Genomic DNA, 27,254 nt, shown 5'->3' with positions numbered 1-27,254 from the left:
AGTGGCCAAGGTTGAGAAACACTGGTCTATTCTGTTATTCTGACAGTGACAGCAATTAACCAGTGGAACTTCTTGCCTCCAGAAGATGTGGATGCTCATCACTGGAGACCTTGGAAAACAGGCTGGACAATGGTTCCCAACGGAAATTTGAACCTTGTTTAAACCACGTTAATGGTCTTTTAGGCTGCCTCCGCGTGAGTAGAGTTCACTTTTTGAGTAAAGTAAGAATTATATTATCACAGGGAGGGTATCAGGATTTAAAAGATGCTTAGGTGGGGCACGGCCAAAAAAAAAAAAAAAGGTTGGAAACCCCTGGTCTAGGGTCTCCTATTCGAGCAGGGGGTTGGACTAGATGACCTCCGGGATCCCTCCCAAACTCTGCTTATTTTACATCCTCTCTGCTACTCCGAGGGCTTCCCCCGCGGGTGCCCCGGGGAGAGCCTGCGGTTGCAAACGGTGCGTAAAAAAAAGGCTGCGCGCTTTTACGCGCGGCTTGGACAGCTCCGGGCGCCTTTAAGGGTCTGCTTGGCTGGGCGGGGAGGGGCGTTCGCGGCGCTCGAGCCTGGCGGCCGTTCGCTGGCGTTGCTCTCCGCCTCCGCCTCCTCCTCCTCCGCAGCGCCAGCCCAGCCCAGCCGGCTCGCTCTGCTGCGGGGAGAGCCAGCCAGCCGTCGCCCTCGCCACTCACTCTTCGCATGGATTTCAACATGAAGAAACTGGCCTCGGATGCGGGGGTCTTCTTCACCCGGGCGGTGCAGGTAGATTGGGGTCGCCTGGTGGTGGTGGTGGGGGGGGGTCGCTTTCCAAACCCGGGGAACCACTTCTTTCCCCGCCTGGTCCTCTGAATCGGGCCGTTGCGTGTAGCTGGAAGAGGGAGGGCGGCCTCCGTGAGTAGCTCGGGCTTGGTTGATGGTGGCACTTGTGACTCTAACGCGCGTCTGCAAGGAGCGTCAAGATGCAAGAGGAGGAGGAGGAGGAATAGAATAGAGAAGGGAAGAAAACATAGAACAAAATAGAAGAGAAGAGAATATAGAATAGAATAAGAATAGGATAGGATATAGAAGAGAAGAGAGAAGAGAATAGAGAAGAGAATAGAATAAGAATAGGATAGGATATAGAAGAGAAAAGAGGAGAGAAGAGAAGAGAACAGAGAATAGAATAGAATAGAATAGAATAGAATAGAAAAAATTCTTTTATTGACCAAGTGTGATTGGACACACAAGGAATTTGTCTTTGGTGCCGATGCTCTCAGTGGACATCAAAAGACAAGATACATTGGTCAACACTCAGTGATATGTCACAGGGTACAAATAAGCAATCAGGAAACAATCAATATCAATTGATTGGAGGAAGAGGGCAAGCTGTTGTCCCCTGAGAAGGGTGGGAAGGGAAGGGAAGGCGAGGCACCCAAAGAAATAGGTCATTTTATCATTGTTTTATGATGTTTATCATTCTCCTCTCAACCCGGGATCTGACTTAACTGCAACACAGCCAGGCTAGGCCAGGGAGGATGGATGGGTGGATGGGTGGGGTTGCAGCAGCTGGTTGGCTGGAGAGGTTGCTGTGCTTCAAGGGGTTGTGTGAACGAGGCCTTGTCTGGATTTAAAGGGCCAGCTTCCCATTTCTACAGGTCAAAGAGGCTCCCAAACAGGGAAGGCTAAAACCAGGATTTGGAGGGGGGGGGCGAGGAAGGGGTGTCCCTCCTGGGCACCTCAGCTTGTCTGAATGAATGCACAGAGAGATGCTCTGCGGTTTTGTTTTGGTTTGTTCGTTCCTGCCTGGGGTGCGCGCTGACCCCACGCAGCTGGCTGCTTTCGCCCACCGAGGGTTCAGCCACCATCCGGCCCTCCTCCTCCTCCTCTTCCTCCTCCTCCTCCTCCTCCTCCTCCTCCGTTGCCTTTTGCAACTCCCCAAAGCAGTGTTTCTCAACCTCGGCGACTTTTAAGTCCTGTGGACTTCAACTCCCAGAATCCCCCAGCCAGCTCTCGCTGGCTGGGGGATTCTGGGAGTTGAAGTCCACAGGACTTAAAAGTCGCCGAGGTTGAGAAACACTTGCCCTAAAGGCTCCCAGGTGGTGACTTTGCATCCTTGCTTGGACTCCGCATCCGTTTCACCGTCTGAATTTGGGGGGTTTTCGGCTGGTGTGTTTGCAAAGGCCGCTTCCCCAAAGGCTGCAGCCCTAGGAGGAAACGAAATCTTGCTCTGAAAAGGCACCTCAAACAGAGGGGAACTTGTCCAGCTGACCTTGCCGTTCAAACTTGTGCGGAGGGGGGGGGGAGGCAGCAAAAATGTCCTGGAATATCTCAACCTGGGTTTTTTTGGGTAGGTCATGGAAGAGAGGTCTGTTCCTCAAAGGTCCCTCTAGGCTGCATCAGGTCCTTCAAAGGATCTGTTACTTCTGATTGTTGCTTGATTTTCCAAAGATTGGTCTCCATTGCAGAAGGAATAAAATATAGAGAAATAGAATGAAACACGGCTGGTGTTTTGGAAGAGAAGAGGAAAAAAGATGATATATATATATTGGGTAGGAATTCTTTGTCCCAGTTCAGCCTCTTTCCTGACTTGCTAAATGAGGAAGGGGTGACTTGATGTCCGCTGAATAGCTTGGAATAAACTCCAGGTACAAGGGAGGAGCCCAGCCAGCCCTCCCTCCACCTGTTGACTCTCGGAAAACCAAAACCGGTTTCTCCTTCCCTTCTGGACTTGCTCAGCCAGTAAACCACCACAGGCTCCGCTTCTCCCTGTGGCATCTGGGGGGGGAAGGGGGGGGAATGTACGCCAAAGGTGCCTGCAGACAGATGGTTCTCAGCTTTAGGCGTCCAAATTATTTATTGCGGATCGCTTCACTTCTGCTTTTCAAGATGTCACAACTGAGGGCGCTTGAGGGTTGGTAACTGTTGATGAAATTGCAGGATTTTTGCTTATTATGATGTATATTTCAGTTCAGTTCAATTCAGTTCAGTTTATTATATTTATATGCCGCCCTTTTCCCCGAAGGGGACTCAGGGCGGCTCACAACTCGAACCGGGGAAGGGGGACACAATTTGTCGGGCTATGTATTTTTATTATACTGCAATATATATGCAATGTAATTGTATATTTTATTTAAAATGTATTCACACTGTTATTTATATCTATATCTATATATCTATATGTCTATGTCTATGTCTGTCTGTCTGTCTAGATGGATGGATGGATGGATGGATGGATGGATGGATGGATGGATGGATAGATGGATGGATGGATGGATGGATGGATGGATAGATAGATGATAGATAGATAGATAGATAGATAGATAGATAGATAGATAGATAGATAGATAGATAGATGATAGATAGATAGGCAATGTTGTATGGCTATTTAATGCGTATATTTATTGCAAAGTGTATTTACAATTTTATATAGGTTACTATATGTGTGCATATAATATATATATACACACATAGACATACACACTTACATACACACACATATATATTAGAGAAGAGGGGGGAAGAAAGAAAGAAAGAAAGAAAGAAAGATAGACAGATGATGGAGAGATAGATAGATAGACGGATGGACAGACAGACAGACTGAGTGACTGAGTCTGGGACTGTCACTCTCAGCCTAGCCCACCTCACAGGATTGTTGTTGTGGGGAAAATCGAATGAAAGAGTATTAGGTATGTTTGCTTCCTTGAGTTATTTATAAAGAATAAAGAGGGATACAAATAAAATATGCAATGTGACTAATAATATACATACATACATACACGTATATATGCAATATGTTTGTAGCATTAGTTACCATTTATGCACCAATTGCAATGCGTATTTACAATTTTATATAAATTCTTTGATATCCATGACTTGTAATATGTGTTATCTTGATGTGCACATGCATATATACTTTTTAAAAAAGGGACTTCTCCCTTTTTTTACAGAGTCATTCTGTCCTTTTTCCTTTTGAGTTTTAAAAAAAGGGGGGGAGGTCTTTGGAAAGAGGGTGGGAGAAAGGCGGGGGGGGGGGTTGGAGTAAGGCAGAAAATGCTACTCCCCCTCTTTGCTTTCCAGCCAGTGCAATTCGGTGCTGAGCCGTGGCTGCAATGAAATGAAACCTCGGCCCTTCGGGAGAGACGTTGTTCTGGGTTTTATAGCCGCTGCAGTGACTGTTCGAAGTTACAACGGCACTGAGAAAAATGACCGTTTTTCATACTTGGGACCATTGCAGCCTCTCCAGGGTCAGGCGATCAAAATCCGGGTGCTTGGAAACTGGCAGGGATTTGTGCCTGTTGCAGCAGCTACCCGATTCCCCCGTTTGCGAGCTTCCCATCCAGCTTCTTGACCAGCAAAGTCAATGGAGGAAGTTGGATTTGCTTAACAACAACACAATCCGCTTAACGGCTGCAGGGGTTCAGTTCCTCTGAGAAAAAAGGCCGTAAATTTTTTGTGAGGCCCCCTCCATCCCACCCCTCCATCCTTGCTTAGCCCCGGGAATCAATTTCGGTGCCATGCCTTCTTAAAGGTAAAGGATTCCCGCGCACATCTGTGCCAGTCGTTCCCGACTCTAGGGGGCGATGGTGCTCATCTCTGTTTCAAAGCCGAAGAGCCAGCGCTGTCCGAAGACGTCTCCGTGGTCATGACTCAATGCCGAAGGCGCACGGAACGCTGTTCCCTTCCCACCAAAGGTGGTTCCCGTTTTTCTACTTGCATTTTTACATGCTTTTGAACTGCTAGGTTGGCAGAAGCTGAGACCAGTCACGGGAGCTCACTCTGTTACACAGCACGTGGGATTCGAACCGCCGACGTTTCTGATCGACGTCTTAGCCGCTGAGCCACCGAGTCCTTCTTCGCATGGGAGAAATTCTTCTGCAGAATCCTTAACCTTGGGGGCTTGGGACGCAGGGCGATGGGAAAGACAATACCGCAGTTGCCTGTTTCCACTTGACTGAGCTCCTGACGGCTGAAGTTCAGCTTCGGAAACCGGACCGGCTGGTCATTCATCAGCCAGGTTTCTTTGCAAGCTGAAAGGCTGCCTGCCTGCTGAGTCATCACTCTGCTCGCTCTCGCGCGCACGGGGGCGGGTGTGTGTGTGTGTCTGGCTGATGCTGTCGTCCCCAGGAAAGCTTCCCGTTGTTTTTGCGTACCATTTCCAGGAAAACAACAACAATAGCCATCAATGCATCCTCATCTTGACGGTGCTTAGCGCTGGCTTTCCCCTTTTTAAGGGCAACATTTTGGATGTGGGAAGCAGCCCACCCAGAGTCCAGCTGGTTTTTAGAGGAGTGGGGGGAAAGATCTCAGGTGTGAAGCAGTTTTTGGTTGTGTCATTTCCCACCCCCACCCCCCAAAAGTTTGAGTTTGAGTTTTATTTTATTTGTATGCCGCCCTTTTCCCTAAGGGAACTCAGGGCGGCTCACAACTCAAAAAGGGAAGGGGGGATACAGACAGTTTAACAAGAACACAAAACTATACATAGTTAAAAAGCACAACAATCATACCATTCGAGATAGGGGCAACGGTTCTTTAGCCCCAGGCCTGTCGGAACAGCCAGGTTTTAAGGGCTTTGCGGAAGGCCTGGAGGGTGGCGAGGGTTCGAATCTCCACGGGGAGCTCGTTCCAGAGGGCCGGAGCAGCCACAGAGAAGGCCCTCCTCCGGGTAGTCGCCAGTCGACACTGGCCGGCGGATGGAATTCGGAGGAGGCCCAGTCTGTGGGATCTAATCGGTCTGGTGGAGGTAATTGGCAGCAGGCGGTCTCTCAAGTACCCAGGTCCAATACCATGAAGGGCTTTATAAGTGACGACTAGCGCCTTGAAGCGTATCCGGAGACCAATAGGCAGCCAGTGCAGCTCGCGAGGATAGGTGTAACGTGGGTGAACCGAGGCGCACCCACGATCGCTCGCGCGGCTGCATTCTGGACCAGCTGAAGTCGCCGAATACTCTTCAAGGGCTGCCCCATGTAGAGCACGTTGCAGTAGTCCAACATGCCAATAGCTCAGAGTTGAAATGTTGAGGGTCCTTGGTGCTGTCTGAGGGGGTTGTTTTGCAGATGTTTCATCACCCAGCTAGGCAATACCATCAGTTTCAGGGTCTTATTTTCTTTTGGCTCCCAAAATAAGCCCTTGGCCTTATTTTTGGGGTGGTCTTATTATTGTTAATAATAAACTGTCGGAGACCCCTTAACCTCGACCCGCAGATCAAAAAAAGTTGTTCTTTTTGTCTTCGTTTTTTTTTTCCTTTTCCCACTGGTGTGGGCATGTGTTGTTTAAGTAACAAAAATTATTATTTTCATTATTATTTTTTTAATAACAATTATAGTCAAATGAAAATGGGTATATGATGATGGTGACATGTATGAATGAGTTAAAACGCTCGAGTTAACATGAATTATGTTTGTTGACTGTGGAAGAGATGCGCAAAAGTCTATTTCTAACCAACTGATACACTTTCTGTAGCATGTAAAGAAGGATGTTGTATTTGTTTTAAATTAAAAATTAAAAAAAATTAATTTTAAAAAAAGTTGCAAAACTGACTTAACAACTTTCTCGCTTAACCTAAATTTTGGGTTTCGTTGTGGTCATAAATCGAGGACTGTATACCTGTGGATTAATCCCACCTTTGCTCATTCTACTTCTATTTTTCTGTATTTTGTTTTGTTCCTTTTCTTCTTCTTAGCATTAATATTATCCAAAGTAGAGGGAATATAAGCAGCTGGCGCAGGAAACAAAAAAAACATCCAGAAAGGGATTTTATTATCCTGAGTTTCCAAGGTTATCTTTTCTTTCATTAGCAGCTAATTGAAAAAATATATATATTTTTTTTCATCGAGACCTTGGATTCGTGAGGAGCTCATTATCCTTCCCCTCCTGCTGTGGAGTGATCCGCTTTAGTTCTGCAGTTACAAGCCTCTCGGCTCCTTTGGAGAAATTTTCTTCCAAGCAACTGTTTTTGCCATAAAATATTAAACTGGCATTGATTGGGATTTGGGCCAGTTTTTCCTCTCCCTCTCTCTCAGCTGGGAAAAGGTTTGTAATGCCCAGATTTAAATCAAGGTTAGAGTTTGCAGACCTTAAAATATCTGCAGATTCCCCCTCTCAATGCCTCTGAATCCCATAACACAAGTGTTTCTCAACCTTGGCAACTTGAAGATGTCCGGACTTCAACTCCCAGAATTCCCCAGCCAGCATTCGCTGGCTGGGGAATTCTGGGAGTTGAAATCCGGACATCTTCAAGTTGCCAAGGTTGAGAAACACTGCCATAACAACTTCGCTCTCCAAACAAATGCTTTTTTTTTTTTCTTTATTGATTTTCTTCATTTATCCGTTTATCTATTGGATTTCTACATTCTGCCCATCTCTATAAGTGACATCTCTCCCTGTTACAGAGCCAAAGGACAGGTAACATGCAATATTTTATTGTGTGCGTGCTAAAAGCAGGATATTTCTTAAGTTTCTTAGGCCTCAATAGAAAATTCCCAATATTTCCCCCGGTGAACCAAATGGGGAGGTTTCGTTTCAACAAAATGAATGTGTAAAACTAGGCATTGGGGCAAGATCCTTGGCTTATGACCACAACTAAGCTGAACATTTCCGTTGCTAATCAAGACAACTGAGATTCGCTCCATTTTACAATCTTTCTTACCGCAGTTAAACGAATCAGTGCGTTTGTTAAATGAGTCACACGGTCGTTAAGTGAGTTTTGCTTGTCAGACGGTCGCAAAAGGGGATCACGTGGCCCCGGGTGGCACTGCGACCGTCACAGATATGAGTCAGTGGCCAAGCGGGCGAATTTGGATGAGGTGACTATGGGGGGGGAGGGGGATGCTGCAACGGCCGTAACTGTGACAAACGCTCAAGAGTCCCTTTTTTCCGGAGAGAAAAGGAAGGAGAAAGGGTAGGAAGGGAAAGAGGAAGAGCGGGAGTAAAGGAGAGGTAAGGGAAGAAGGAAGGGAAAGAGGAGGAAGGAAGAGAGAAGGGAGAGAGGGTGGAAAGAAAGAGATAAGGAGAGGAGGATGGAAAGGAGGGAAAGAGGAGGAGAGAGGGTAGAAAGGGGAATAGGAAGAGCAGGAGTAGGAGAAAGGTACGGGAAGAAGGGGAAGGAGAGGAGGAAGGAGGAAAGTAGAGAAGGGAGGGAGGGAGGGAGAAAGGAAAGGGAAAGAAGGATGGAAGGGAGAGAAGAGGAAGGAGAGAGGGTAGGAAGGGAAAGAGGAAGAGCAGGAGAAAGGAGAGGTAAGGGAAGAAGGAAGGGGAAGGAGAGGAGGAAGGAAGAAAGTAGAGAAGGGAGGGAGGGAGAAGGGAAAGGAAAGGAGGATGGAAGGGAGAGAAGAGGAAGGAGAGAGGGTAGGAAGGGAAAGAGGAAGAGCAGGAGTAAAGGAGAGGTAAGGGAAGTAGGAAGGGGAAGGAGAGGAGGAAGGAAGAAAGTAGAGAAGGGAGAGAGGGTGGAAAGAAAGAGATAAGGAGAGGAGGATGGAAGGGAGAGAAAGAGGAGGAGAGGGGGTAGGAAGGGGAAGAGGAAGAGCAGGAGTAGGAGAAAGGTACAGGAAGAAGGAAGGGGAAGGAGAGGAGGAAGGAAGGAAGTAGAGAAGGGAGGGAAGGAGAAAGGAAAGGGAAAGAAAAGGAGAGAAGAGGAAGGAGAGAGGGTAGGAAGGGAAAGAGGAAGAGCAGGAGTAAAGGAGAGGTAAGGGAAGAAGGAAGGGGAAGGAGAGGAGGAAGGAAGAAAGAGAAGGGAGAGAGGGTGAAAAGAAAGAGGTAAGGAGAGGAGGATGGAAAGGAGGAGGGTAGGAAGGGGAAGAGGAAGAGCAGGAGTAGGAGAAAGGTACGGGAAGAAGGAAGGGAAAAGAGAGGAGGAAGGAAGAAAATAGAGAAGGGAGGGAGGGAGAAAAGAAAGGGAAAATAAGGTGGTGTTATAACAGGAGGAAGGGATGGTAAACAAAGCAACCCAAACTGTATATTACAACCTATTAAATGAAATAATAAATGTATAAGAATGATAAATGTTAAAACACCTGTAACCAAACGATATGCAAGTGCAGTTTAAGGGATGAAAATCTTATTTCGTGCTGTTTTTTTTCCTTCTCTTCCTGCAGTTCACGGAGGAGAAACTTGGTCAGGCCGAGAAGACAGAATTAGACGCGCATTTTGAGAACCTCCTGGCCCGAGCAGAGACCACCAAAAATTGGACGGAGAAGATTTTACGGCAGACGGAGGTCCTGCTTCAGCCGAATCCCAGTGAGCGTTTCTTAGCACCCGCAGGTGGCAATAAATTAGGACCGGTCATAAGTTGTCATTCTCCCCCCCTCCCCTCCTTTTCTAAGGAAGACCCTCTTGTTGTCCCCGTCCTGCGTGTAACACAGCCGTGTCCGTCCATTTGGTCGCAGGTGCCCGAGTGGAAGAGTTCCTCTATGAGAAGCTGGACCGGAAGGTCCCGTCTAGGGTCACCAATGTGGAGCTTCTGGCTCAGTACATGATGGAAGCGGCCAGCGATTTCGGGACCACCTCTCCGTACGGTGAGTCATGACCGGCGGAGGCTTTGTTTGTCCCCCCGGAAGGGGAGTTTTGACAGGTGCAAAGCACGGAGTGATCCGTCCCACTTCTGCTCTTCTCATGTATTCAGCCGTCTGTCGGAGGGGTTTGGCTTGGTATTGTCTGAGTGAGGATGGATGTGTTCTGACCCAGGTTTCCCGAGAGCCTGAAGCCAATCCCTTGTCCCTACAAAAAAACCCTTTTATTCATTGCCTGTGAATTCTGCTCATTCCCCTCCCACAAAGTCTTTCAAGGGAGGATTTACGGTCACAGACCTTCTCTGGCTTGGAGAGCTGCCAGGCCGAGATCTGCAGAACTTGGCAAGGAGCCTCGGAGAGCCACAAACTAATTTGATTTGATTTTTTGATTTGATTTTATTAATATTTGTAGGCCGCCCTTTTCCCTGAGGGGACTCAGGGTGGCTCACATAAAATCGGGGAAGGGGAATACAGACATTAAGAGAGAAACATATAATAAAATAGTAAACAACATACATTCATCATTCGGGAGGGGTAACTATCTTTATCCCCAGGCCTGACGGGCGAGCCAGTTCTTAAGGGCTGTGCGGAAGGCCTGGACGGTGGAGAGGGTACGAATCTCCACGGGGAGCTCGTTCCAAAGGGTCGGGGCTACTACTGAGAAGGCCCTCCTCCTTGTAGTTGCCAGCCGACACTGGCTGGCCGATGGAATACGGAGGAGGCCTAATCTATGTGATCTTATTGGTCGCAGGGAGGTAATTGGCAGAAGGCGGTCTCTCAAGTATCCAGATCCACTACCATGTAGGGCTTTATGGGTGACTAATAGCACCTTGAAGCGCATCCGGAGATCGACAGGTAGCCAGCGCAGCTCGCGGAGGATAGGTGTTATGCGGGTGAACCGGGGTGCACCCACAATCACTCGCGCGGCCGCGTTCTGTACTAGCTGAAGTCGCCGGATGCTCTTCAAGGGCAGCCCCATGTAGAGCACATTGCAGTATTCCAGCCTAGAGGTCACAAGGGCCCGGGTGACTGTTGTGAGAGCCTCCCGATTCAGGTAGGGTCGCAACTGGCGCACCAGGCGAACCTGGGCGAATGCCCCCCTGGTCACAGCCATTAAGTGGTGGTCAAACGATAGCTGTGGATCCAGGAGGACCCCCAAGTTGCGAACCTTCTCTGAGGGGTATAGAATTTGACCCCCCAGCCTGAGTGATGGAATATTGGTCGAATCTTTGGGAGGAAAACACAACAGCCACTCGGTCTTTTCTGGGTTGAGCACAAGCTTGTTAACCCTCATCCAGTCCATAACGGCTTCAAGGCCTCGGTTCATCACGTCTGCCGCTTCATTGAGTTGGCACGGGGCGGACAGATACAGTTGAGTATCGTCCGCATATTGATGGTATCTGATCCCGTGCCTGCGGATGATCTCTCCCAGCGGTTTCATGTAGATGTTGAATAGTAGGGGGGATAAGACCGAGCCCTGAGGCACCCCATAAGTTAGGGGCCTAGGGGACGATCTCTGCCCCCCCACTAACACCGACTGCGACCTGTCCGAGAGGTAGGAGGAGAACCACCGTAACACGGTGCCTCCCACTCCCACCTCCCGCAGTCGTCGCAGAAGGATACCATGGTCGATGGTATCGAAAGCCGCTGAGAGGTCAAGGAGGACCAGGATGGAGGAGTGTCCTCCATCTCTGGCTCTCCAGAGATCATCGATCAATGCGACCAAAGCGGTTTCTGTGCTGTAACCAGGTCTGAAGCCTGACTGGAAGGGGTCTAGATAGTTTGCTTCCTCCAAGGACCGTTGGAGCTGGAAGGCCACCACCTTCTCAACAACCTTCCCCAGGAAGGGAAGGTTGGAGACTGGACGATAGTTATTAAGAACAGCTGGATCCAGAGATGGTTTCTTCAGGAGGGGTCTCACCACCGCCGCTTTCAGTGCGGCGGGGAAGTTCCCCTCCCGAAGCGAGGCGGTAACAACCGCCTGGATCCAGCCTCGTGTCACCTCACTGCAGTTAGTAACCAGCCATGAGGGACACGGATCCAGTACACAGGTGGAGGTACTTACAGCCCTCATGGCCTTGTCCACATCCCCGGGGGTAACGTCCTGAAACTCAACCCAGAGCTGTTCTACTTGATCCTCCTGTGCCTCGGCTGGAACTGCGGGGGTGGAGTCCAAGTCCGACCGAAACCGAGCAATTTTGTCCGCTAAGAATTGGGCATAATCTTCAGCTCTGCCCTGCAAGGGTTCCCCCGCTTCCCTTTTATTCAATAGGGAGCGGGTTATCCTGAACAGGGCGGCTGGACGGGACTCAGCGGACGCAACCAAGGTGGCTATGTGGGATCTTTTTGCTGCCCTAAGAGCCCTGGTGTATTCCTTGGTGCAGGTGGTTACCATTGCTCGGTTCGATTCGGACTTATCGGACCTCCAACGGTGCTCTAGGCATCTCCTCCGGCGCTTCATCTCCCGGAGTTCCTCGGTGAACCAAGGAGGTCTCCGGGATCCGCCGCCTCGGAGGGGCCGCAGTGGCGCAATCCGGTCGAGGGCCTCCGATGCTGCCGAGTGCCACGCAGCAACCAGAGTCTCTACTGGACTGTGGGCGAAAGTGTCAGGAATAACCCCAAGCTCTGTCTGGAACCTTGACGGTTCCATAAGACGCCTGGGGCGGAACCACCTGGTCGGTTCCTCCTCCCTACAGTGGGGGTTTGGTCTCCGGAAGTCGAGCCTCAGTAGGCAGTGGTCTGACCACGACAGGGGTATGATGTCGTTCCCCCTCAGACCAAGATCACAAATCCACTGCTCCGAGAGAAATACGAGGTCAAGCATGTGTCCCGCCGAATGGGTTGGGCCTCGAATTACTTGGGTCAAGCCCATGGCTGTCATGGAAGCCATGAACTCCTGCGCCCCATCAGAGTTTTCACCGAGCGACGGCAAATTAAAGTCCCCCAGGACCATCAACCTAGGGAACTCAATTGCCAGTTCGGCTACCGACTCGAGGAGCGAGGGGAGGGCTGCTGCAACGCTGTTGGGAGGCAGGTACGTTAACAGCAGACCCACTTGACCCTTGAGGTCCAACTTTAACAGCAAAGACTCACACCCGACAATCTCCGGAGCAGGGACCCTACAAGGAGCTAACGACTCCCGGATAACAGCGGCCACACCCCCACCCCTTCCCTGGGCTCTCGGTTGGTGTAGCACCTGAAATCCTTCTGGGCACAGCTCTACAAGGGGGACTCCTCCCTCTGGGCCCAGCCAGGTTTCAGTAATACATGCCAGGTCTGCCCTCTCGTCTAAAATTAAGTCCCGGACGAGAGGAGCTTTATGAACAACAGACCTGGCATTTAGCGACAACAGCCTGAGACCAGAGTCCTGACTACTTACGCCATCTGGTCTCGGAGTGGGACTCCTAGGGCCGGAAGGAGGGATCTCTGTAATGTAGCGAACCCTCCTTCCCCGGTAATGGCCTGCCCTAAAGTCCCCGCCGTATCTGCCCCTCCCTGTTACGACCGTAATACCCCGACCCTCTCCCGTGTCTCTGGTCCCCTCAGCCACCCCCATGGCCCCCGCAACTCCCGGCAGGTCCTCCGAATCACGCATACTCATACACCCCCCCAAACAGTCCCCACGTAAAAGTTAAAAAAACACAAAATTTTACAACAATATGATCATAAAAAAGTGGGACATTCATTCATCTCATGCATACCTCATACATAACCCATGCAAAGAGAGAAGAAAAAGATGAAAGAAAAGAAAGAAATTAAAAATTGCGCAATTGATTAATTTAAGGTGCGAGTTCAGGTGGTAAAAATTGGCTCTCAATATTCAGAGTTGAAGTGGCTGGGGGCCAGTTATAGTTCAGATAGAATATGTGGGGGAGTGTCTTATAGCCCCTCTCTTTTTCTATAACTTTGTTAGTCAGAAGGTCCTGTGGGGGTTCAAAGCAAGCACGCAGTGCAATCATCATCTGTCCACCCGCAGTACAAATCCAGAGTCTTCCTTCTGGAGGTAAAGCCACTCCAAGAGGTTCCCAGAGGCACACCATTGAAAATAAATGGGATAGAGAGATGGAACAGGCGTTGTAATTGCCAAGAGACACCGTCGCTGTTCTCAAGATGGAGCTTGCTCCCTCAGTGTTAATTAGCCAAGGCAGCCCGAGAAGCACCGGAGTCTCTGAGGCCGATGGGATCATCCAGATCTGCAAAATCCAGGGGTGGTCTCCCCAGTTCCGCAATCCCACTGCAGGCAAACGGGGGGTAGAGGTGGGGGAGGCAAAGGGGCCGGCAAAACACGACACCACTGCCGCCGAGCTGATATTCCTCTCCTCGCCACCAAACATCTGATGTAAATGAAGCAGCACGGAGATCGCTAAAGCCGCCCAAGCCCCCACAGTCCGCAGCTGCAGCGTCCTAACGGCCCGGAGATGGTCCTGGGGGTGGTCGCACAGTCGTGGGGCGCTCCCGTCACAAGCAGGCACAGTTAAAAGATGAAACAGGCGACGGAGCCACCAAAGAACGCCGCCGTCATTTCCAAGCCGAAATTCCCCTCCTCGCTGCTGAGTGGCCCGACCAGCATGGTAACCGCTGAAGACGCTGGAGCCCTTGCGGTTCGGGGCTATCCCCAGAGAGGTAGCCCCTACCGCTAACTGATCTTTTTGGGCTCCCTGGGTCTTGGGCTTCCCGAACGAGCCTCTTATATTATGTTTTAAGGTTATTACTCGCGGTTTTTTCTGCATTTCGTCGGGTAGTTTTTAGAGCGGACGGAGCCTTGCAGCCATCTTAATCCTCGCACATGCGCAGAGGGAACTGATTATTTCCTGCAAACTAATTAAGCGAACTGATTGTCTCCTGCAAACTCCACTCCCCTTTCGCTCCTCTTTTATGTCCTCTGGGAGGGGCCATTCATCGTCCACCTGTGGCCTTCCTCCCAAGTCGACCTTTGTTCTTTCGCTCTTCCCTTCGTCTGGCATGCGCACACTGGGAACAGGCTCCAGCTGTTCTTCTGCCTCACTGATGTCTGACTCCGAAGGCAGCTGATAACTGTCAGATGGCCCTGTCCCCATCTCTGTCTCCGACACAGAGCCCTCCTCACCAGAGCCTTCCCCAGACTCCAGGACTGGCCCAGCTTCCTCCCCAACCTCCCCACTCTCCGAATCTGCTGCCAGCTCCACTGGAGGCCCAGAACAGGATCCCTCAAGGGGAATTTTATGTCTCGGATTGCAGGCAGCTTTTGACTCCCTGCCAAGAGAGGCGGAATTTGATGTAGTGTTAGAAAGGATTGTCCTATCAGCCAGGGGAATTTGACAAGCAAGGAAACTGCTTTTCTTTGAGGGACACGTCCACCCTGAGGCTGCTTTTCTGTGGGGTTCCTGCCTCGAGCAAAGGATTCGAATCGGTGGCCTCAGGGGTCACTTTTGAGTTCAGTCATCCCTCTATTTGGAAGACTTGCATATCACAGGAGGGTTCAAAGAGACTTCCCGGATTGAAATTCAGCCCAGCTTGGATGGGAGACCACCAGGAAATGCCAACTCTGCGTTCTCTCGGTAGGCAAAACTCTCATCAAAGTTGGCGAAACCGAACGGCGTCTGGGAGGAGCCGAGCGGGACTTCATTCATGGCGCTTCCATCAATTTCCTGACTCCTCTGCGCAACTTCCTGGAAGGAGACTGGAGAACTATTTCGGTGCGTAAAAAGGGGGAGGGGGGCAGGGCGGGTGAGGGAAGAGGGGCCCGTTTGGATTGAAGGGACTCCTTCAATGTGTGGTTTTGCTAGAATTAACTTCCAATACCAGTTTTCATAGGTGTTTTTGTTGTGGGGCTGTGTGCCAAATTTTTATAGCTGATACTGTCATTTGCATTTAATTTGTAAATGTATTTATTCATTTATTTATTGCATTTATTTATTGCATTTATTTATTCATTTCTTTATTCATTCATTTCTTTATTCATTTATTAAATTTATATATTCATTTCTTTATTCATTTATTAAATTTATATATTCATTTCTTTATTCATTTATTAAATTTATATATTCATTTCTTTATTCATTTATTAAATTTATATATTCATTCATTTATTAGATTTATTTATTACCGACCTCTCTAAGCTAATCTGAGTCGAGGACTATACCCTATTCCCAAAAAAATGCAAAAGCGCCAGTTTGGGGGAATCAGAATACAGAACAGCAGAGGTGGAAGGGGGCCCTTGAGGTCATCTATCCCAACCCGGGACTTTGTTTTCCAGAAAGAGAGACGAATCCTGCAAAACCGTCGGCTGGACCTGGACGCTTGCAAAGCTCGGCTGAAGAAAGCGAAGGCCGCGGAAGCAAAAGCCGCGGTAATTTTTTCTCCTCTCTGGCCCCCTCCCCACCGTCCTGCTTGCCCCCAGACCCCCCCCCACCCCGTGCGTGTATATCCATCAGCACCGTGGCACGCCCAATTCCCGTCTCTTTTCTTCTTTCCCACCCGCCAGAGGGGTTGCGTTGTGCGTCTTTGATGAGGAAGGGAAAGGCTTGATATGTTTGTGACCTCTTCTGCCCTCGCACCCCCCCCACCCACCCGTCCCCCCAAACGGAGCAGGGGGTCTGCCTGCTGCAACAGGGAGAGAGAAATGGCCCCAAATCTCTGCATTTTCCCTTTGCAAGAACCGCCCATGGATTCCACTGAAGCATTAAACATTCATTTCATAACCCCCCACAAACCCCTCGTGAGTTGCGTAAGGGCTAACGGCGGTCGTAAGTCGAGAATCAGAACAGGAATTGCAAATGCTGGCCAAAAAAACCAGCCAGTTTTACTGGCCCAACTTTTTTTGGGAGAGTTTCCACCCAATTCCTCGGTTCAGCTTTCTTTCCCAGAAACTTAACATCCTAGTCCTCATGGAACGCTTAAACCTCCTCGGGACCTTAACCAGCATCCGATTAGGAATGATCCTGGCCTATCCAGCCGGAAGCGTCTTAACTAACCTCGTTCGATGCCGGAGTTTTTTGGTTCCTTCCTGCCTTGTTTCGTTTCCTAAACGCCTTTTCTGCTATTTATTCTGAATGTTTTGTGCTTCCTGTCCTCTTTGCGCCACTAATCTCTGCTTTCGTTTTTGTCCTCTCTTCTTTTTTTTTATTATTATTTTTGTCTGTAATTTGGCTCAGTGTGAGGGAACTGTGAGTATTACTTGTGATAGTAGTGCTGTGATATTATTATTATTATTATTATTAATATTATCGTCCTCGTCATCATTATCATCATTCTTTTTTGAGAAGACTTCTTGGGTGCATGGAGAGAATGGGGGGGTGGGGATTTGGGGAAGCGGGGGGTCTTCCCCGCAATGGGGGCAACGAGCCCCTTCCTCAAATACGGAGCAGGGTTTCAGAGGCAGAATTGCGGGGAAACAGGGCTGTGTGTGGACCGTGCCAGACAAAATGCTAAAAGTTTTTTTTTCCCCAAGTTAAGTTTCTAGTCCTTAAGAGATGCAAAGACATGGCCGAAAAGGAGGAAGACGGCATCTCGATTGCTGGATCTGTTTTCTGGGCAGGTCTCTTCCCTTTGAGCGCTGCCCTCCATAAAAAGAGGCTGTTGGAATTATTATTATTATTATTATTTTAAGGAAACCAGGTTACACACAGCCCCGTTTGGGAGGGGAGGGGGTGTGAGAATGGCGTGCATGGGGACGCAAGCAGAGAGGGAGAAGGGGGGGGGGCATGAGCAAAAAATGGTGGCTTAGCCCTTCCAGAGGGGTACCATGGACATCTAGCTGGATTTATTGTATTCGTTTTGTTTTATATCCTGCCTTTATTACTTTATAGGGTCATTCAAAGCACTGAACACACACAATAATACTCCTTCCTTCCTTCTATTTTCTCCACAACAGCCCTGTGAGGTGGGTTGAGCTGAGAAAGAGAGAGAGAGAGAAGGAGGGAGTGGCCCAGAGTCACCCAGCCGGCTTTCGTGCCTAGGACTAGAACTCCCCGTCTCCCAGTTTTCTTGCCTGGGGCTATGATACCTTCACCTCTCTCTCCTTAGTCCTTAATTCCACCCGGACCCCCCAGCTCTGTGTCTTAGTCTCTGCCTGAAAACCAGAGCTGGGATTTTTGGGGAAACCCCTGTGGGATTAATTCCCCAGATCTCGTAACCTGGAATTTCAGGCCAGGAGGGGACCCTACACTTAGCAGTAGCCAGAAAGCAGGTTTTTAGAGCAGTGTTTCTCAAACTTGTCAACTTGAAGATGTCTGGATTTCAACTCCCAGAATTCCCCAGCCAGCATTCGCTGGCTGGGGAATTCTGGGAGTTGAAGTCCGGACATCTTCAAGTTGACAAGGTTGAGAAACACTGTTTTAGAGGATCCACTGGCAGGTTAAGGAACCAGCAGTATAGACGGTCCTCAGTTTAAAACCATCCCTTTAGCGGCCGTCCTAAGTGAATTCCACTGTCCAGAGTCGCTGTATCCATGAGACGGGCTGCATGGAAATCCAATCAATCAATCAAATCAGGATATAAAAGCCAGGACCGTTACAGAAATCTTATTAGAAAATTTTAGACTCCATTAGCTAATTTAATTCCATCTAAGCAAGAAGCGAGCGTCCTTTTTACAACACCCATTTTGGTTGGTTTTTAAGCACGCAAGTTTTTTATTTTATTTTAATGGATTTATTTCCCTCCTGCCCCATCGGGCTCCAGCCCTCACCCGCCGAACATTTTCTCCACGTCCCTCCTCCTCCTCCTCCTCCATAAGGCTGGCCTGGGTGGATTTCGAATGCATGAAACCTTGCATGGCTGGTGTGGAATTTGGCGTTATTATAATTTTTTTTAACCCCAAGTTTCTAGTCCTCACGTTTTTCGGAATGCTGTATGTCTGCGTGAGCGAGCAAGCCTGAGAAGCGAGAAGAGGGGGAAGGCGGGGGCTCCTGGGCGGTGTAAATGTATGCGGCCCAGCTGCTCCCTGCCTTTCCCAGCCTGCGGGAGGCGTAGTTTCATTTCCCTCCAAAGGGAGTTGCTGAGAGTCGGCCCGCAATCCGAGTTTAATCAAGTATTATTGTTCCGTTGCTCGGAACAAAAGGGCATCTCAATCTCAGCCCCTTTAAGATCGGGGAGAAGGGGGTGGGGGGACTTCAACTCCCAGAATTCCCTAGCCAGCATGTTTGTTGGGGAATTCTGGGAGTTGAGGTCCATCCGCCTTAAAGCAGGCTGGCTGGAGAATTCTGGGAGTCGAAGTCCATGTAAGATGCCAAGGGGAATATGCGGAAGAGAATTGGGGGGGGGGGACTCTCGGGTTTGGGGAGGCCCTCCTTTGGGCCTAGGGGACCCAGAGGATGGCTCTTCCTCGCCAGTTCCCACGCCCGCCCCGCCCCCCGCTTTTCCCAACCGATGATCTGTGCGTGAACTTGTATTCCCCCTCCGTAGGCGGTGCCTGACTTTCAAGAAACTAGACCGCGTAATTACATTCTCTCCGCCAGTGCAGCCGCGGTAAGACCAGTCCCGGTTCTTGCCCCGCCCCCATCTATCCTCAGTCATCCCTTCTCTCCCCAGACCCCCCCCCTTCCTCGCGCAGACCAGACCCAGCACTGGCTGCGCCCAGCATTTTAACGTGAGACGGGCGATCCCCGAAAGAAACAATAGCAGTCTTCCAATATTTGGGCGGGGAGGGGGGCTGCCCCAAAGAAGAGGGGGTCAACCTATCCTCCAAAGCAGCCAAAGGAGCAACGTACGGAAAACAAATCAAGTCAAGTCATGCCCCTTCTGAGTGTCTCCCCCAGCCAAGGGGCACTGCAAACAAGACAGGATCCTTCCAACGTCCTCTTCCCCAACCAAACCCTGGCAGAGGTGCCAAGCTGGTAGACGGGCGCGGAGGAGGAGGAGCAAGAGGCCGAGTGCAGATTCACGCGCTGTTTGCTCATTCGTTCACTTGATTTATTTATGCCTTTTCAGCACCGTAATCGCCCAGTTCCAACTCCCAGAATTCCCCGCTCTGCCTTTAAGGCACCGTAGAGGATTCTGGGAGTTGAAGGGAGATTCTCCAGGCGGGCGAATACGCCTTCCGGAATTCTCCATCCTGCGTTTCGGCGTTGCAGAACATTCCGGGGGGTTTCAAGGGAGACTCTAGGTGGGCTGTTAGGGACTCGGTGCCTCAGTGGCTAAGAACGCTGAGCTTGTCGATCAGAAAAGCCGGCTGTTCGACAGTTTGAATCCCTAAGCGCCGCGTAACGGAGGGAGCTCCCGTGACTTGTCCCGGCTTCTACCAACCTAGCACGTTCGAAAGCACGTTAAAAAATGCAAGTAGGTAAATAGGAACCACCTTTGATGGGAAGGGAACCACCTTTCACCCGAACCCCCATAGCGCGGTTCCTCCCCAAAGCAATTCAGGGGTGCTGGCATTGCCCGCCCATTCAGACATTCACCTGGTCCATCTGGGTTTGCGGCTGCGCTTCTGCCTCACGTTAAAATGTCGGAACCTCGAAACCCACCTACCCCATCTCTGTTTCCCGCCTCGCTGACGCTGCCGTTGGGAAGGAATCCAGATTCAATCCAGATTCAGGGCGATTGGGGGACGATGCACTGGGTCCCTGGCATCCTGGCTGTGCAGAGGAATCGCTTTTCCTGCAGCGTTGCATGCTGGCTGCTCCCCTAAATCAGGCGTCATCACCACCCCACGGGGGCCTTTCTTTTCCAATGTGCTGTTCCTGTGCCCAATTGGCAACTTTGGGGAAGGAGCAACGTATTGCTCCTTTGGCCCCCAAAAAGGGAGTAGGGAAAATGTTGGAGGTGGGCGAAGGTCTGGAGAGAGGAGGAGGATTCTGACCCAGAGAAGAGATCGGGGGGGGGGGGGGGGGTTGCAAATGCCTCTTGTTTGGCCACCCAGACGAAACAATTTTAGCTATGAGCCAGCAGTGGGATGCAGCTGCCAGAAAAGCTAATGCAATCCTGCCTGAATGGAAGGAAGGAGTCAAGATATATTACTTTATACTGTCCTCACCACACTTCAAAGAGAGTGTCCAGTCCTGGACACCACAATAGAAAGAGACGGTGAGACCTTAGAAAGAGCGCAGAGAAGAGCAGCTAAGGTGATTGGGGGTCTCTGGAGGTTAAATCGTAGCATGAACAATTGAGGAAGCTAGGACGCAGTGGCTCAGTGCCTAAGACATTGAACTTGTCGATCAGAGAGGTCGGCAGTTCGAATCCCTAGTGCCGCGTAACGGAGGGAGCTCCCGTGACTCGTCCCAGCTTCTGCCAACCGAGCAGTTCGAAAGCACTTTAAAAATGCAAGTAGAAAAATAGGGGCCACATTTGTTGGGAAGGGAACAGCGTTCCGTGCGCCTTTGGCATTGAGTCATGCCGGCCACATGACCACGGAGACGTCTTCGGACAGCGCTGGCTCTTCGGCTTTGAAACAGAGATGAGCCCCCTAGAGTCGGGAACGACTAGCACAGATGTGCGAGGGGAACCATTACCTATGGTATCTAGCAAAGAGAAGGACTAGGGGCGACATGATAGCCGTTGACGTCCACAAGTGTTAAAAGTTGTGATGTTTGGAGGTTTATACCCTCCATCCAAAATCTGCCCTCGGGACGTGGCCCACTTAGGGGGAAGGTTTTTGCTGTGGCAAAGAAAGGCACCCTCTTCCCTCCCTTTGGAAATGCTGCTTTGCTTATGCCTGGTCACGCATCGCATGGCGTGTTGCATTTTTTTTGAGTGGGGGGCGGGGGGCTTTGTGTGCCAGATCCCACCAAAGCAAGCAGACGGGGGCCTCTAGATGGTCCATTGTGAAGAATGAAGACAGGCCCCCTGGGGGGGGGGGTCTCCAAACTCGGTCAGTTTAAGACCTGTGGATTTCCAACACCCAAAATTGCTGCGTGGGCTTGGCTGGGGGATTCTGGGAGTTAAAAGTCCACAAGTCTTAAAAGCAGCCACGTTTGGAGACCCCCTGGCCTGCCTTAACACCTGACTGGACGGGGGGCGGGGGGGGTTGATGGGAGGGAATGGAATCCCCTCCCCATTTGGAGAGCTATCGCCGTCTGCCGCTTCTGGCTGGGGGAGGGGCCCAGCTGCATTCCCACAGTCACCCCTGTTTTGGCCGCCCCCCCCCCCCCCCGAGGAGGGTCTTCTTTGTGTTAGAATGTGAGCAGTTTGGTGTCTTCTGACGTTGACTCGCTGTTTCGTTTTGTCCTGTGGTTCCCCCACAGCTTTGGAATGACGAGGTGGAAAAAGTAAGTAAATACCAATATTCTGGTATTTTGTTTTATTTTAAATCCAAAAACATCCATCTTTTCTTTTCCCGGAACCCCGGGGGGTGTTGCGTTCATGCAACAGGTTTACACACAGGCAATCCTCGACTTGCAACCATGAGCTGCTCGGGAGTCACGCTTTGGACGGCTGCTGAACGAATGGTTGCGAGACGAGCAATTCCAAGGCCACCAAAGTCCGTAGCCAAAAATGAAAATCCATGGCAATAAATGGTGTTCAGTTAATGAAATGCAGAAAAACAGGCCGGAAGGCTTCCTTGGGGCAGTGGGAGGATGGATGGATATATTTACAATATTTGGAATATTTACCACGGCGATTGTGCTGCCGTCATTGTGAGTGGGCTCCACCGTTGTGTTTTCCAGGCGGAGCACGAGCTTCGGCAGGCCCAGACCGAATTTGACCGACAGGCAGAAGTAACTCGGCTTCTCTTGGAAGGAATCAGTAGCACGCATGTGAGTTTCTAATTCACCCGTCAAATTTATATGCCCGCCGTAAGGCTGCCCTAAGGGTGGCTCTGTGGCCAAGACGCTGAGCTTGTCGATCAGGAAGGTTCAGCAGTTCGGCGGTTCGAATCCCCAGTGCCACGTAACGGAGTGAGCTCCCGTGACTTGTCCCAGCTTCTGCCAACCTAGCAGTTCAAAAGCACATAAAAATGCAAGTAGAAAAATAGGAGCCACCTTTGGTGGGAAGGGAACAGCGTTACCAGCTTCGGTCCTCCCGCTTCACACTTGGCCAGATAAAAGTTACAGGAAGTCCTCAACTTATGACCACCATTGAGCCGCAAATTTCTGTTGCTAAATTGTCGGCTGAAATTTTGTTCCCCTTTGCGACCTTTCTTGGCACGGTTGTTAAATGAATCGCTAAGTTGGTAACAAGACAAGATGGACCACTCCCCCTTTCTCTGTCCTTCGGCAGCCCCTCCGCCTGCTCCCCTGTTCCCATCTGGAGCCTCCCTTGGGGTCGATTGAGAAGGGGTGGGAAAAACCCCTTCCGTTTCCATCAGGGCTCTCTTGCAAAAAAAACACTTGAGGACTGGTTGCTTGGAACAAGCTGTTAATCTTCAGTTTTCAGCAAGAGATTCTCCTTCTCTCCTTCAGGTCAACCACCTCCGATGTCTTCACGAGTTTGCAGAAGCTCAGACCACCTACTTCGCCCAATGCTACCAATACATGTTGGATCTCCAGAAGCAGCTGAACAGGTAGCTGCTGTGTTTCCCCGAAAATAAGACAGGGCCTTATTTTCTTTTCACTCCCCCGCCCCTAAACAAGCGCTTGGCCTTATTTCCGGGGAGGTCTTATTGCAGTGTTTCTCAACCTTGGCAACTTGAAGATGTCTGGACTTCAAGTCCCAGAATTCCCCAGCCAGCGAATGCTGGCTGGGGAATTCTGGGAGTTGAAGTCCAGACATCTTCAAGTTGCCAAGGTTGAGAAACACTGTCTTATTGTTTTGGAGGTGCAGGAGACCCGTCCACTTCGGCCCATGGATCAGCTGATCCAGAGAGGGCCAAACTTTCTGTTTCTCTGTTTCCGGCACAGTCTTGCCAGCTTTAGCGTCGCTGGGCCTGCTGCTCTTTTTGCGGCCGCCACTAAGAGAAAGGGTTTGTGGGAGTGCGTGGGACATGTTCCCCCCTCCCCGGGACCGACTGCGTATGGGTTTAAATATTTTAGGGGAGGGCTTATTTTAGCGCAAAGCCCAATTGCCCTTATTATCTGGGGAAGTCTTACTTTTGGGGGAAGAGGGTGGGGTTATTTATGCTGTATTAAGGGGAGGATATTTATGGGAGGGGGGTGTCCCATGAAGGGCCAGATGCAGCCCACTTTAATGATCTCAGCACTTAAAACATTGGACGCGACGTAAAAGTTTTGGAGGGTAGTCAGAGCGGTTGATGGACAGTTTAAAACAGTGAGAACAATGAATGGGAGGAAGTTGGGGTGCTACACCCCTGGGAGGTTTAAGAAGAGCAATTGGACAGCTGTCTGGAACGGTCTAGGGTCTGTAGTTTGAGTAGGGGGTTGGACTGTAAGACCTCTGGAGGCCCATTCGGGTCCTATTATTGTGTTCTCTGTTCTGTTCCTATTTAAGCTCTGGAATTTCAGGGGAATTTTTTTTTTCATTTGTCGTCTCTTGTTCTGTTCCCTCTCTGGCTTTCAGCTCCAGAGGAGAAATGTAAGTAACAAAAATAAAATTAAAAACCAGATCCCCCCCCCCACTCCCCCAGTGGTTTAATTTGTAATGGAAACCGTTTCAGGGTTATAATCCTCCGAGTCAGTTTGTATCATATCCAAAGCTGTTTTTTTTTCTTTAACGTGAAGAGCCCAATTTCGTTAGGGTTTTTCTAAATTATTCTCAGATTGGGCAGGAATCGTGATCATTTCCTGTCTTTCGCTTTATGATTTGAGCTGCGTGGGTTGTATTTCACTCGACCTATTAGATCCCACAGATTAGGCCTCCTCCGAGTTCCATCTGCCGGTCAATGTCGACTGGCAACCACGCGGAGGAGAGCCTTCTCGGTGGCAGCTTCGACCCTATGGAACGATCTCCCCATGGAGATTCGTACCCTCACCACCCTCCAGACCTTCCGCACAGCCCTCAGAATCTGGCTATCCCGTCAGGCCTGGGGTTAAAGACCGTAACCCACCCGAATTGTATGAATGTTGTGCTTTTAATGATGTACTGTCTTATGTGTTAATCTGTTTGTTTTCCCCTCCTTTCGAATTGTAAGCCGCCCTGAGTCCCCCCAGGGAAAAGGGCGGCATATAAATAAACTATTCCATTCCATTCCATTTCGTTCTTGCGTAATAACTATATAACTAAACTGCATAAATAAATAGATAACGAACTGTCTTATTTTAGTACGGGCATAAAAGCATGGATAGAAGAGTTTTGGATTTTTAAAACTCATTTTACAGGGTGTGTAGATCTTTTTCCGCTACTTTTTACTGGGTGAGAATACCCGGTTAATGGAAGGTTGAACCGCGGTGGAAGGGGCCACTTCCACTCATCTTTTCTCCTCTTAAATCCAGGTTGCCGGGGACCTTTGTGGGCAACGCAGAGTCCACATCGCCCCCGCCCAGCGCGCCTTCCCCAACGGCCATGGTTGCTGCCACGGGGCCCGCCGTGCCCACCCTCCCGGTGGTGCCCACGATTGCCGGAGCGCCCAATTCGGCTCCGGTGGTTGAAGCTCTGAACCCCGGCGAGGTGAACCCTCCCAGCAGCGGCACTCGGAAAGCCCGGGTGTTGTATGACTACGATGGAGCCGACAGCAGCGAGCTCTCCCTACTCTCGGATGAGGTTGGCACCCCACTATCTCGGGCAAGGCGCTGGGCGAAACGCGTGGCGCCTGGGCAGCCCCACCAAAATCCACGGCACCCGGCTTGGTTGTGGCTAACTTAACACTCTGGTCCTGCGGCCCTTCGTTTCCCCATGCTTCCCATTGAGACAGACCAAGATTCATGGTTTTGTGCCATGCTGGTCATAAAGATTTGGTTTGATGGTTTGGTACAGAAGCTGTTAGCGCCAAGGAGGTTTTTTTGGGTGGCAAAATTGCAGGGGTTCAGGAAGAAATCCCCCATACAGGTAGGTAGTCCTTGATTTATTACCACGATTGGGATCAAAAGACCTGTCGCTAAGCGATGCGGTGGTTAGAGTCACACCCAGTTTGGCAACCTGTTTTGCTGTGGCTCTTAAGCAAATCATTGCAGTTGTTAAATGAATCCCAGGTCGTTCAGCGGATCTGGCTTCCCCCATGGACTGCTTGTTGGAAGCCGGCTGGGAAGGTTGACAAACGAGTCCCAACAACCGTCGTAAATCAAGCGCCAGTTGCCAAGCGTCCAAAATTGTAATCAGTTGAATTGTGGGGAAGCTGCGATGCTCCTGCGAAGTTGTGTGTGAAGTCACTTTTCGCAGGGCTGTTATAACTTTATAAAGAGCCGAGGTGGCACAGTGGTTAAATGCAGCACTGCAGGCCATTTCAGCTGACTGCAGTTCTGCAGTTCGGCGGTTCAAATCTCACCGGCTCAGGGTTGACTCAGCCTTCCATCCTTCCGAGGTGGGTAAAATGAGGACCCAGATTGTTGTTGGGGGCAATATGCTGACTCTGTAAACCGCTTAGAGAGGGCTGAGAGCCCTATGAAGCGACATATAAGTCTAAGTGCTATTGCTATTTGAAAAGTCACATCAAGGACTACGGAGCCTCTATGGTGAGGTAGGAAAAGGGGCCTCCCCCTTTCATTCAACCCTTTCAGATGCTTCCCTCATTCTTTTAGAATATTTAGAATATAATATTATAAATAATTGTCATTTGTTCATGATAGTTCGTATCTTGTCTCTTTTATCTCTTGTGCTTTCTACTCGAAATGTGGTGTGAACAGGCTATAATAATTTCCATTCTGAATCCGGCCCAAAATCCAAGCTGGGTTTTGTTTTCTCCAAGGAAAACCCCGGTTAGGCTGACACACACACCCCCCCTTTCCACCTCCTCTCTTTCAGATGATCACTGTGTACAGTCTCCCAGGGATGGACCCCGACTGGCTGATTGGAGAGCGGGGGAACAAGAAAGGCAAAGTCCCAGTCACCTACTTAGAACTGCTGAGTTAAGCGCGCCTGGCAAGGACTCTGCAAGCAAATCCCCTCTTTCTTTTTCTTCTCCTTCTTTTTGGAAAGGCTGATTCATCCCTCGCTCCCACTATTTATTATTATTATTATTGTTATTACTTGGGGTTTTTTGGGGTGTGTGGATTAAGGCCCCAAAGGGATGGTGGTGAATCGTTTCCATTCTCCAGGGTTTCAGGCTGACTCCCCTCCAATTATCCCACTTGGCTTTGAGAGTCGTTGAGAGCTGCTGGGAAGACACCGCCAGCCCATTGGGGATAATGGTGGGTCATGAGGACTAGCCACTTTAGAGACCCTTCCTTCCCATCTTAATTTTTCCTTCCTTCTCCTCCCATCTTCCCTCTCTCCTTCCTTCCCTTTCTCCTCCTTCCTTCTCAGTCTTATTTTTTCCCTTCCTTCCTTCCTCCCACCTTTCCTCCCTCTTTCCATCCTTCCTTCCCATCTTATTTTTCCTTCCTTCTCCTCCCATCTTTCCTCCCTCCCTCCCCATCCTTTCTCCTCCTCCTTCCTTCTCCATCTTAATTTTTCCCTTCCTTCCTTCCTTCCTCCCATCTTTCCTCCCTCCCTCCCTCTCCATCCTTTCTCCTCCTTCCTTCTCCATCTTCCTCCCTTTCCTTCCTTTCTCCCCGCGCTCCTTCCTTCCCCTTTTTCCCACCCTATTTCCCCCCTCCTGCCTTTTTCAGAGCCTTCAATTGATTTTAGACATTCCAGGTGGGGGGTGGGTGGGGGCGATGTAGGAGAGAAGGGCTTTTTCTGACCGCAGTGAGCCTTCCCTTTGCCCCCCCCCCACCCACTTTGCCCATCCATCCAAGCCCATTCCCCAACGCGGAGCCAGTCAGTTTTGTCTCACAGGCAGAGAGGACCCATCCCGGTTGGGTCAATCTTTTTGAACCAATCTTTTCGATAGGAAGATCCATAAGAATTTCGCGAAGAAAAAGAGATGGAATTT

The 27,254-nt window shown here is 50.0% G+C and overlaps 1 protein-coding gene across 10 annotated transcripts; it reads left to right on the top strand.

Annotated features, from left to right (window-relative positions):
* Nucleotides 1-590: 590 nt before the first annotated feature.
* SH3GLB2 (SH3 domain containing GRB2 like, endophilin B2) lies at nucleotides 591-27,254 on the top strand. Of its 10 annotated transcripts, none has more exons than XM_087704891.1 (12): nucleotides 592-755; nucleotides 9,062-9,227; nucleotides 9,353-9,481; nucleotides 15,017-15,150; nucleotides 15,711-15,803; nucleotides 18,857-18,919; nucleotides 21,634-21,657; nucleotides 22,057-22,146; nucleotides 22,792-22,892; nucleotides 23,846-23,860; nucleotides 24,718-24,985; nucleotides 26,183-27,254. In XM_087704891.1, exons 1-12 carry the CDS (start codon nucleotides 693-695, stop codon nucleotides 26,288-26,290), a joined length of 1,254 nt encoding a protein of 417 aa, XP_087561017.1. In that variant the 5' UTR covers nucleotides 592-692; the 3' UTR covers nucleotides 26,291-27,254. The 10 variants fall into 10 exon arrangements, with proteins under 10 accessions (XP_087561021.1, XP_087561023.1, XP_087561017.1 ...); XM_087704893.1 differs by having other exon boundaries at nucleotides 595-755; nucleotides 9,062-9,203; XM_087704895.1 differs by lacking the exon at nucleotides 18,857-18,919 and having other exon boundaries at nucleotides 591-755.

This window comes from Thamnophis sirtalis, unplaced genomic scaffold, assembly GCF_051295495.1.
Source record: "Thamnophis sirtalis isolate CommonGarterSnake01/CBP01778 unplaced genomic scaffold, rThaSir2_p1.2 scaffold_2, whole genome shotgun sequence".
In the NCBI taxonomy this organism is placed as follows: Eukaryota; Metazoa; Chordata; class Lepidosauria; order Squamata; family Natricidae; genus Thamnophis; species Thamnophis sirtalis.
The sequence above is the reverse complement of the archived record's forward strand: the minus strand, read 5'-3'. Positions and strand labels throughout refer to the sequence as shown.

What these genes read in the sequence shown, in the direction of transcription:
- SH3GLB2 (XM_087704891.1), top strand. Translation starts at nt 693, where the DNA reads ATGGATTTCAACATGAAGAAACTGGCCTCGGATGCGGGGGTCTTCTTC. An exon ending in CGGGACCACCTCTCCGTACG is followed by an intron (nt 9,482 to 15,016) that starts GTGAGTCATGAC and finishes TTCTCTCGGTAG; the next exon opens with GCAAAACTCTCATCAAAGTT. An exon ending in TCTCCGCCAGTGCAGCCGCG is followed by an intron (nt 18,920 to 21,633) that starts GTAAGACCAGTC and finishes GTTCCCCCACAG; the next exon opens with CTTTGGAATGACGAGGTGGA.